At 33.4% G+C, this 12,695-nt stretch overlaps 1 protein-coding gene across 2 annotated transcripts in view; it reads left to right on the top strand.

The window, feature by feature from the left end:
- LOC143226082 (malectin) overlaps positions 1-12,695 on the top strand; it is a 54,996-nt gene that overhangs the window by 4,544 nt on the left and 37,757 nt on the right. For both annotated transcript variants that reach the window (XM_076456568.1, XM_076456558.1), the window contains exon 3: positions 2,090-2,147. In XM_076456568.1, the coding sequence (XP_076312683.1) occupies positions 2,090-2,147 (58 nt within the window). The remainder of the gene's footprint in view (positions 1-2,089; positions 2,148-12,695) is intronic.

The following is a 12,695-nucleotide window of genomic DNA, read 5'->3' as shown; positions in this document are numbered from 1 at the left end:
GTTGGAGTTGTTTACAGTTATTATGCACAGGATGCTTTATCATTTTACTCATGCACTTAGACAAGTTATTCCTACTAAGACACTGGCAGCCAGGAAATTCTTTTCACTGATTCATTTGACAAATATTTATCACTATATGATCAATTGGATCTTAATTTTTTATGTTCAGTGAGGGTTTTGAAGTGTTATATTCTCTGCTCAAATGTTTTTAGAGGTACAAGAGAACAACTTTTAATTCACTAGGATCCTTCAGTTTCTAGGGATTTATACCCTGTTACTATGTTTGAGATGGGTATGGAAGTTGATCCATATCACTTATTCTGGGCTCTCTTTAGAGGTGAGAAATTTTCTGCAAGTTGCATCTTTTCAAAGTTTTCACATTTCTATGTCCTAAGCAGTCTGGTAAAATTGCTCACTGACGGACATTGCATGAGCTATTTGTGGACCCCTTCCAATTCATTTATCTCAAATTATTTGTATTATCTGATGTATCTTCCTCTGAAAATTTCTTTCTACTTCAGTAGCTATCTTAACACACCCACTAGATTGTAAGAAGGTGTGTGAGTACCTTCATTACTAGTATTGTCTCTTCTTTATTTTAAAGGGTCCCTTACATCATTTTACAGGAGTCCATTCTGTGGTGAGTGTTGACCAAGCAGGTGTGGTTTTGTCAAACTAGTTCCACATTAGCAACCATTAAAACATGTTTTATCCAGATTGCAACAGGCTCTGTAGAAATATGATGTTCCATAAAATCACCAAGAAGCAGGCTAGTGTAGTATTGCTGTATTAGGATGCACCATATAAGGGGATCCTGGTTGTTTGTGCTGATCATTGGATTAAATAAGTTGGCATAAGTTTGCATTTCCTTCTAGTGGAGCTAAGGGGTTCCTACCATGCTTGGTTTTCAGTTGCTGGTGTGATGGGTAGAGGCTATTCCTCAACTGTGTGAAGTGACTTTTCTTCACTCTTTAAGAATAGGGCAAAGTTTGAGGCCTTCCTACCCATGTCCCTAGATGTTTCTTCCAACATCTGGTTGGAAGGAACCTACTCATAATACCATTTCAGTTTTGATGATCTGGTTGGGTTGAATGTGCCCCTTTAATTTGATCAATATCATTTCAGTACATTGTTTTTGGAAGAGGGTCTATTTTCTACTCATGATTCCATAAGCAAAGTGATTACATTCTGGGTCCTTGTTTGAGCACAGTTTATTCTTCATCCTCCTCATAACTCTGGGGGCAAATTGAACTTATCTACGTAGTTGGAGAATGAGGATGAGTGTTTATAGTTTCAGACTGGATGAGTTCTTTTTTCTCATGTTGGTTATAGCATACAGTATCCCATCATTCTGAGTTTGGAGTGTTGGCTTTCAGACTTCTTTAGGTTGAGGAGAGGGTTTGACTACTTTGGTGTTGCTTATCTTCTCATCATGGTTCCAGTGACTCAGAATACATCAAGGTACAGGTTGGAATTCACTCAGAAGTGTGTATATATATAATTAGTTATTTTAACTATAAAAAAGGCTGAAATAAAAACAAATTAAACAAAAAATGCTGCATCAACTAAAACGATCCCAGGGTACAAGCTATATTGTGGGATTATAAAATATATCCTATTATATATATATATATATATTATATATATATAATAAGGTCCAAATACCATATCCACATACATGGGATTTAGAAACCATGGCCTGTAATTTCAGTACACACTTTTGTAGCTGAGTGATGCATTTTAGAAATTTAAACTTCTAATAAGTGAAACTGTTTTATACATTGGATATATTTCTGGATGATTCCATTTCAGTTACTAAGTTTGTTGAAAAGAGAAAGACTTGTATGCACTATAAATATGTTTATTAACTTGGAAAATTCTACAAATTTCTCCACATTTGGATGTAGATTCATTAATTTGAAAATCCTGTGCATATGTTTTTTTATTCTGTATAATGTAGAATATGGGAGTGCTGAGCCATGTGATTATGCATGTATTTTATATATGAGTACATGTGCTAATTGTACAAAAGGTATGATGTTTCATAAAATATTGTTTTACACAAAACTTTTCTTTACACTGTGTTTAGGGTTATAGAGACAATCCAAAGGTAAATGCAATCTTAGTGATGCGGGGAACAGTAAATCGTAAGTAAAACTGTGTGTTTTAATTTTTATGTGATACTCTTTTTAATGTACTTTTAACCAGAAGTTGCATTAAATTTATTTACATGGTGAATACTTGTACAATTTATTTAAATTATTCTTAAATTTTTTCTTTCCTTAAAGTATAAGTAATATATTGTGTTATATTTTCAAGTTGTTAAATTGTACATTGAATTAAGGTTTTTTAGTAGTTTTATACCATCAGGAGGGAAAACTAAACTTTTTTTTTTATTGAATACATTGACAAAATAATTTCATTAGGGTAATACACACATGCACACACCTGTAAAGCTAGATGTTGGTTCCTATTTTCTAGTTACAAAAATATTAACAATCAAGGAAGTTTTCATGAATATATTAACAAGTTTTCAAAATATTTCAGGGACAGTCAGATATGTGTACGTTCTAGCTATTATAGTGAGTAGTTAAAGTCAGACACTTACCAAGTTATAAATGTATTTCAGTATGAAGAATATGCAGTCATGGGTGACATCACCCAGATAATCAACTTGAGGAAGTTCACATGAGAAGAAAGAAAACAAACTCATAATGATGAAATAATACAAGACATTTTATATATTTTAGTGAAAATAAATACATTTTAATGAGGTTGAATAGTAAAATAAGTAAAATCACAAGGAAGGACTGCATTAAAACAGCAAATCCAAACCTCTGACTAATTATATTAGTTTGTTATAACTCGAAAACAAGCTGAAACAAACACAAACAAAAAATGCTGCATCAACTGAAAAGATCCCCGAGTACAAGCTACATTGTGGGATTATAAAATGTACCATAGGTTTTGGTGATGACTGAAGACATAGGACCCACATTGAGGTGGGGATAAACCATCTACCAGTCTTAACCTTTGTGCACCAGTCTCGCATTAAAAATTAAGAATAGCAATAGATATAAAATTAGAAATAAAAATTAAGAGAGTGAGATGTGGGTGCTCAAGCCCACAACATCCCTCATCTATACCACTCTTTACTGCCTGTAGATAGTTGTGGGAAGTAAGTGCTCTCACGAGTAAAGTTGAAATGAAAAATTCAAATATAATAAAGAAATGAGATACTACCATTTGAAGGTAAGTAAGATGAAAACTTACCTCCTGATCTTAGCATTCCAGCCCCCAATATGGTAGAAAGGCATAATTAACAGCACAGCAAACAAACTATACCAGCATGAAGCATTCAATCTAGCTGTCCAAACAAACTAGTGTAGCTTCCAACCACCACCCATTCACCAAGTCTACTGTGACTATCATGCTCTAAATAAGCCTTTTTATGCAGCAAGGTGTACATCTGCATAAAGTAGTGCCAAGTTGTTAAATGACCTGATTCTTAACTAAAAAGTTATTAGAAACTTTAAGTAAAATTTCTCTAATTTTTATTTCTTTATATCTATTTAATACATTCTTGAATTTGTTACATAATAATTTAATCATTTTGTTTAAAGTTTCATTATTAAAGCCATTAACTATTAATTTTTTAATAAAAAATATTGTAATTTATTACAAATTTTATAATATCTGAATAACTGCATAGTTACTTATCGTATAGATATATACTCTTTAACAGAGAACATGAGACATTTCTATTTTGTATGATTCTATGAGGAGTGAATTGGTCTGACTACTCCCTGTTTGACTGTCATGGATGTTGACTAATTTTATTTTGAATTACGTTTTTATACTGTAATATACTTTTGTTTGGAGCAATTCTTTTACTTTTTGTGCAGTTCAGGTAACTGAAGTTACTTAGTTTATTTCTTCCTTAACATTTCTATAGGTTATTACTTGTATCACTTGTACTCTGTTGCAACATTTAGGCCGAAGTTAGCAAATAGTGTTTTAACAGAAATGCTTCACTGATGTACAAATACACTTTTAGAATTTCATGGCTAATTATTCAAGTACATGATGACTTACATTTTCCCAAGAATAAAAATATTACATTCCTGAGAAATTTTATCTTTTTAGTTGGCTTTGCCAGTCATTGTAGCATGAGCATTGTTTATAACATAACATTAGTTCAGAGTTATTGTACTTTGACGTCACTATTTAAACCATAGCTCAGAACATGCTTATATGAACCATTTGGTGGAACAATAAAGTTTGAATGTTCAAGAAACAAGAAAACATTTTTATAGCATATACAGTTAAAAATAAAAATAATAAGTTAGGCAATTTCTTTAATCTTAAAGTTTTCTGGAAGCAAAACATGAAAGACAAAATTTACAGATTAAGGTAATTCTTGTATAAAATAAATTAAATAGTAATTTCCAAATAGACAGGCTTATCTCTGAAATACAAAACACCTTTCTTTGTTAAGTTGCTCTGAATGCCCTTAACATCATCTGGAGCATGAATCAATTTACCAAGTTCTCTACACTCCTATATTCCATATGATTTATTGTTCCATGTCAGTAAGATGTATAAAAGCTTTGTTTTCCCAATAATAGCCCAGAAATTAGTTTAAGAATTAAAGTATAGCACACCTAAGAAGAGAAAGAGAAATCAAACCAGTAGAAGTCAACATTTATTACTGCTGCAGATGTTTCTACCAGTATCAGAATTCTTACAACTTCTGAGAGGCCTATCTCATGTAGACTGCCTTTTAAGTATGCAGCAAGTTCCTGTGACTGTACTGTTAGTCCTTATTGATCTATTTTTCAGGCATTTAATTCAGTAGTCTGTTCTGGTGTCTATGACAGGTTTCACATTCAAGTGGTTGCTTGGTTGTGGAACATCTGCCCTTTTCCTCCATTTGATGATAAAAAAAGAGAATAATAGTAATATTAACAAAATAAAAACCCTTCATTTGCACAAGCCTATTCACTTTGTTTGAAAGCAGAATTTTTCAGCCAGCCCTAATTCTGAAGTATCTTCTGCTTATCTGATTTCTCCCTTTTTTCTTTTCTGTGTGTTCTGTTTTACAATCTGAACTGGTTTCTGTTATACAGGATGCTAATATCCTGTTGGTTTAGTTTGTGTCTTTATTGGTTTTCCACCCTTTATAGATTTTTGGATCATTACTGATACTTTTAGAAATCTGCAAAATGTTACTAAACTTTCTACAGGATCAATTTCTACTCATTTACTTCTCAAGTTAGTGAATTTCAGATTTCTTTTAGAGGTCTCACATCTGATGTATTTTGACCCATTGTCAGTTTTTTACAATGCACTTTATATGTTGTCTCATTTTGAGAACCTCTTCAGAGTAATTATTAACTATTAGCTACTCTTGCTCTTTTGAAGCTCTTAGTCAGGGTCAAAACTTTACCTTTGAAGTCTTTTGTTAGCTGCAGCTCTCACTGATGTGGTTTCTCTTGTCATGTGGCTTTTATATACCTACTTGAAAAGGCAAAATCAGGGGTTTCAGTATTCACAATGAACAGAATACAAATAGTCCATTCTATAGTTCTGCACTAAGAAAGCAAGAGCTTGTGTTCCTTTGTCTATTTTGCTTTGCTACAAAGTATTCTTCCTCTTAACTTTTCAGATAACTTGATAGAAATTTCTTTTCTTCACCTACAATACATTCCTATTCTGAAGAAGCATTTCACTAGAAGGTTATTATATTGTGATACCATTTCAGCTTGCTTTTGGTAGTCATTCTTTTTGAGGCTACCAGCAAGTAATCTTCATTATTCTGCCTTATCTGTTTCATCTAATTTGCATCAGTTACTTTTATTTGTTCTTTTTGAACCTATAGCAAAAGTAGTAGTAACCATGGTGAGTATTTTTTTACCTACACAGCAATTTTTGTTCTGGACAAATCTCCCATTTCAACTGTTGGAGGAAGAGGTTATGTTAGATCATTGGTTTGCTTGTGTGATCCTTGGGTTTGATTAATCCTTCAGTCTAATATTTATGTCTTCTTTCTACCAGTATAATGTCTTACAAATTTTTGACATGGAAGTCTCAAATTTCCTTCAGGAGGATGCAATCAAAATTGTTTATCATAATTCTACATATCTAAAATTCCCATTTCACTTTAGTCCTATGGATATCAAAAGAATAGAGACTTGTCATAGATCTGTTTAACTCTCCTTTTCTTGGAGATGCCTCACTTTAATGTGCAAAATGTAATTGTTATGAAAGTATTTTTTTATTGTTGCCACTAGATGATGATGGTAAGCATAATTCATAGAAGACGAAGAATTGGAAAGGAAAATTAAAATTAAACTACAAGTGAAAAGATGAAGATGTGAAATTATACACATAAAAAGAAATAAGTTTTGAGAAACTTCTATGAAAAGCTAAAAGGTGTTTACTTATTTCCATTTCTTAATTTTAAACATTTTATTTTAGAGACATTGATGTTAAATTTTAAACAGTTTATTCTGCTACATTTTTTTTAATGATGTATAATAATAGTGACATTACCTACTCTTCAAATTAGAAGCTGGGGGCCATAGAGCTACATGTGAACTGCCCTGGTGCATGATGATATCATGCAACAATAGTCTTTCATTGAATTGAAAATGGAGTAATTAACAGATATAAGTAACTATTTGAATTTAATATGAGTGTTATGAGTTAGATGGTTTAAATATAGCATGAATGTTAAACTTAGTTATTTTCAGAAGTTATATGTACAGTTTTATCAGAAATTTGTCTGTGTAACAGTTTTTGAATCATACTATGTGTAGTTCAATTGTTGTGAATTGGCAATTATTTTCTTGTTTTAATCGAGTATTCTTCTATCGTAATATTAGGTAGTGGGTGCAACATTCATGGCCTCTGTCAGGCTGTTCATTTAAAGTGTAGCTGAAGATAGAGAGATAGACCTAGACTGTAAGACTGTGAATTTAGCTATAAAGAGCACATTTTGGTAATTTTATAAAGTGAATTATAACAGACAGTATGGTAATAACAAGAGTAGAGAAGAATAATTTTTATGGCCAACTGTGTTATAAAGTAACCAAACTACTGTGAGGAAGAGCCAACAAGAGTCACTTTCAACATTGTTTATAATTGTTATTCATATTTACCTCCTGTATTCTATATTGAAACATGTCTGTTAATAAATATATAAGTGCACAGTGACTTTTCAAACACCCTGTATGTTAAAACTATAATGGCTGAAAATATTAAGATGATAGTTTGGTTATTGCCTTTTCCTCAAATTTTATTGTTTCCATTGGTCTGAGTACATTCTGATATCTACTTTAATGCTTCACATACTTGATTTTTAATTTTTGAAATGCCAATATGCATACCTACATTGAACCTTCTTGCCTATAACTTGGGATGCAAGAGAATTATTCTCTGTTTCTCATCTTTTCTGGCATCTTTCCTGCTTGTTCTTGCTTGTAGGAATGTTTTTATGTCTTGTCAGAGCTGTTTGTTGTTATCACATACATGCTAAATCTTTTGGGGGCCTTGGAAACATTTGCTTTATGAAAAGTCACTTCCTCATATCTTGCTCCAGCTTTATTAACAAATTGGCTTCTACAATTTATTCTTGTTATTTCTTGTGTTCCTGAGCATTGTACTAGTAAATTTTGTTATATTTTAACAAATTTACTATTTAGTGATGTCATTGACATCCTGATCATAATACCCTGCAGAGAATATTCTACACTCTAGTTTTAAAATGAATTTGAATATGTTCTTAAAATATTTTGTTACATCCTATTGTGTCTAGTTTTGATTCATCAACCTAGGTGAAATCCCTAGCAAATGAGTTAATCTTTATTACCTACTTAGTTAACATTTGTGTCCCCACTGTGTTGGGTATATTTTACATATATCTACACTTGTGAGATTGCCCTAGAGAGGGTAATGTACTGTTTAAGTGAACAGAGAATGCTACCTTAATGTGTTAGCATGGTATTAAAAACTGGTCAGTATGTTCAGTTTACTGATTTCTGCTTTTTGTAGAAATTTACTTTGTGTATTATAGTGATGAAACACAAGGTTTACAAATGCATTTTCAATAAAAATAATTGCAAAATATGTTAATAAGCCAAAGGAGTAAATCTACTTTTTTTTCCATCTCTGTTTTAATTGTTGAGAAGTAATGTATTATTAAGGTAGGGATTTTGTAGTTCATAAATTGAACAAAAAATCAACTAACCTTACACATAAAATAAAAGTGTAGTTTTAACAATTGCCCAATTTTTATAATTTTTATCTTAATTTAAAGAAAGATGATACTTCGAGCTAGTATTCTTTGTCAGCTTGTACAGTTCATAACAAAGACGTGCAGAATTCAAAGAACGAGGATATATAGTAATATGAATGTTGAGCATGAAAATTCTAAGCAAAATTTCAACTATTACGTAAAAATGACAATTTTTGAAAAGATAAAACAGAAGTTAAAATTTAAACAAAAAGTAGAAATATATAAGAAAGAAAAGCATTAATTTAAATCAGATGGTTGAAAAGTCTTGAGATTGTAGATAAATTTCCTTTCCATTTGTTCTTGTGAATGGCTGTTGGAGCACTAATAAGTTTGAGAATTGAAAAGTCCTCAGCTGTATGGTTGCTCTTGGTGAAGTGTTTGCTTATAGGTGTATCTTAGTTTTGAATTTTAACCATCTTGCCCCAAGTATCTTTTCTGATCATGACACAGAGTTTTTAGTGTCTTATATTCAGAATTTATTAAACTACTTTTTTATATTATACTAATTAATATAACATAAAATCTTAGCTAATACTTCATATTTTAAGTGCATTTAAGTTCTTAACTTTACAATGCAATATTAAACAAAATCCTGAATTTCCTCAAGTGTGAAACATGTTGCACATCACATTTTCTCTACACATCATATCTTTTGTATTTTTATCTACCACCTCTTGAAAATGGATGATGTTAAATGCAAGTTACTCAGTGTAAAATTGTCATGGTTCAAACAAACCACTATTTACTTATCTTTCAGCTTTATTTGATTATAAAGCTATGAAATCAGACCCTTCCTGCCACACACAATCCCTGGGTTTTTATTCCTAACTATTTGTTGTTTCAAAGAAAACCAAAGATTAGAAGCCTGTCATCGATTTGCCTATTTCAATTGCTTTGTTGATCTTCCCCATTTTGCCATGGAGTCATATCTTACCATCCATTTTGGGCATTTTCTCTGTATTAATGGATGATCAAGATGGGCATTGCCAGTGCTTATATGTGTATTCCCATCTGAGCATGGTTTTATCCATAGTTGATACCTGGAACATCTCTGATACTCTAAGTGAAAGCTTTTGCCAGGTATCTAGCACTTCTGCTTCTTCTTCTACCTTCTTAGCCATCAAGACCTAGGCAGAGTGATCTCCTCTTTCCTTTCAAGCTCATTATCTCCATGATTACAATCTTCCCTTTACATTGGTGGAAATCAAACTGGCCCTTCATTGATCAGACAGTACATCGGTCAGACCAGATGATGTACACAATGAAATGCTGTGCCATCTATCTCCTGCTTCACTTGTTATTATTCTGATTGCTTTTAACTGGATCTGGCAGGAGAATGTTTTTTTCTGATGGCTTGCACCAGGCTATTGTCCTACTTTTCTCTAAGCCTGGGAAGGATCCCAAGATTCTTTCAAGCTACTGTCCAGTTGCTTTGACAAGTTGTTTCTATTAGACCTTAGAGAGGAAGGTTAATGTTTGTTTTGTTTGGTTCCTGGAATCAAACAACCTTCTCTTGCCCACCCAGTGTGGGTTCTGATGACAGTGCTCCATTATGGACCACCTAATTTGACTTGAAACGTCAATAAGAGAACCCTTTCTCAAATGACAACATCTTGTATCAATATTCTTTGATGTTGAGAAGGCTTATGATACAACAAGAATGTATGACATTTTGCAAGACATCCATTTGTATGGGTTACATGGCCATTTGCCCATTTTTATTAAAAAATTTTTAATGGACAAGCAATTCCAAGTTCATGTGGGTTCGACACTATTCCGTTCTTTTCCACAGGAACTTGGAGTCCTTCAGAGCTGTGTTTTGAGTGTCACACTTTTCAGTTTAAAGAATAATGCCATCACTGAACCAGTCCTTCTAACTGTTGCAAATGAGCTTTATGTCGATGACTTTCACATCTCATGTCAGTCGTTCAACATGAAGTATAATGAGTGGCAGCTACAGACTGCCTTCAATCATTTACTGAAGTGGACCACAGCAAACTGCTTTAACTTCTCTCTCTCTCTAAAACCATTTGCATGTGCTTTTGCTGCCAATGGGGTATTCACAATGATCCTAAATTTGAATCGATGAAGTTGTGCTGCCTGTGGTCCTTGAGACAAAGCTCTTGGGGCTTATCTTTGACTGTGAGCTGATCTTTATACCTCACATCAAGCAACTACAGGTCGAATGTATAAGAGCACTGAACATTCTCCGTGTCCTCTCTTCCACCACTTGGGGGAGTAGATTAATGTTCTATGCTGAATATATATTGGGCTCTTATTCGATCAAAACTAGACAATGGATCACTGGTCTGTGGCTCTGCCAGGACCTCGGCCTTAAAGATGCTGGACCCCGTTCATCCTCAGGGATTTTGGCTCTGCACTGAGGCTTTCTGCACTTTCTCAGTTCAGAGCTTTTACACAAAGTCTCATGAACCTTCTTTGCAACTCTGTTTGCAACTGTCTTTACTATATGCTTTGAAACTTTGTTCTTTACCAAAGCATCTTACCTGGGGTTATGTTTTCTTTCCTTGGTGGGCAATGCTTTTTCAGAGCAGACGATCTGCCATTGCTCCTTTTGATCTTCATATCCAGGTACAGTTCGATGAATTGGGTCTGTCCTTAAGTAACAATGCTGTATCCACTGGTCACCCCATCCCACCACAGCATATTACAGTCCCCAAATGTGATCTATCTTTAAGTCATCTGAGAAAAGCAGACATTCCTAATTAGAAATACTGTCTTCTATTTGCTGAACATCTTTTGAACCATCCTTCCATTCCTATTTATACAGATGGTTCTAAACCAGGTGACTGTGTAGGTTCTGTCATGGTTTGTTGTGCGCAGAATCCTCTCTACAGCTTCTGTGTTCACTGCTGAGCTATATGCCATTTCTCTTTTCCTTGATCACATAGCAGCTAAGCAGTACTCAAACTGCACTATTTATACTGACTTGTTTAGTTCTCTACTGGGCCTGGAATCACTTAACGTTAGTTCACATCCTGTTCTTGCCAATATTCAAAACCAACTGGTCCAGTTCTCTTTAACATCTATTTCTATCCAGTTTTTCTGGGTACCAGGCCACGTTGGTATTCGCAGGAACAAGCTCGCTGACACTGCAGCTAAATCTATCTGCTCTGGCACTATCACCGCTGTGCCTGTTACATACGTGGTCTATGGTCTTGTATTCAAGGCTTGGCTCCATGCCAACTGGCAGTCGACTTGGAGTGAGCAACATGAAAACAAGCTTTTCCAAATAAAACCCTATATTGGACTTTGACCATCTTGTTTCCGTAAGGATCGGAAAGAGGAAGTTGTTCTAACTAGACTATGCATTAGTCATAGTTTTTTAACACATCGGTTTCTTTTATCTTGAACTGATGCACCAGCGTGTAGTCTGTGTACCACAGGTCACAATAAGCCACATTTTACTTTCTTGCCATTGTTATGACTTTCAATGATGGCACCATTTTAAACATGTTCTGTCCCAAGGTTTGTCCATAACGTTAGACAGTGTTATTGGCGATGGTGATGCTGTTCACCTTAGAAATGTTTTTAGTTTTTTAAAGGTCATTATCTTTTCAATGCTGTTTAATTTTTTAATTTATAAATTAGACATTTTTAATTTGATTCCTTTTTAAGAATTAGAATACAAATAGTTCGATTTGAAATTATAAATTTGCCATCACGTCAAATCACTTGAAACCAGGACTGGAAAGGCCAACGTCAGGTGACTAACACTGATGTTTGAACTTAGTCATTCTGGTGAGTTATGATAATTAAAATTATACTACAGAAAATCCTTTACAACTTATATTACTGTAGTTTCTCTCTTACTGCTGTAAACTAGATATAAAAATTAAATTTAATGCTATTTATATTTTTAATTCAAAAATTAAACTTTGTTTTGTTTTACCTTGATTCCTTTTTACAAATTTTAATAAGTTTAACTAAGTTCAACTTTTTACCTGATGTTTGGTCCAGATAACCTAGTTGCTTTGTGCCATAAAATGCCAAACCAACCAACCACAACCCTACAGAGCAAATTTCTTGTTACTTTGACGAAGTTTTATAACCATTTGTCATGAATTTGCAGACACACATAAAGGACACCACTCATGCCAGTGCTTTAATCATGAATATATATTTCAGTGGTAAGGAACACTACATTAGATATAAAATCATTATAAAATGACGGTTTAATTGCATTAAACCACTTCTTAGACCAAAGACCCATAGTGAAGACCCTCCAGTACATACACTTTTATATTTGGTTAATTTGTACTCACACTTAGTATTTTTACTTTTATTTGGAACTACTACAAACAGATCTCTGGATTTGCTATGGAGACAATAATGGGCCCCAACTTTCCCAACCCCTTTGTTGGATACACCAAAA

Source organism: Tachypleus tridentatus, chromosome 1 (assembly GCF_004210375.1).
Source record: "Tachypleus tridentatus isolate NWPU-2018 chromosome 1, ASM421037v1, whole genome shotgun sequence".
NCBI lineage: Eukaryota > Metazoa > Arthropoda > Merostomata > Xiphosura > Limulidae > Tachypleus > Tachypleus tridentatus.
The sequence above is the reverse complement of the archived record's forward strand: the minus strand, read 5'-3'. Positions and strand labels throughout refer to the sequence as shown.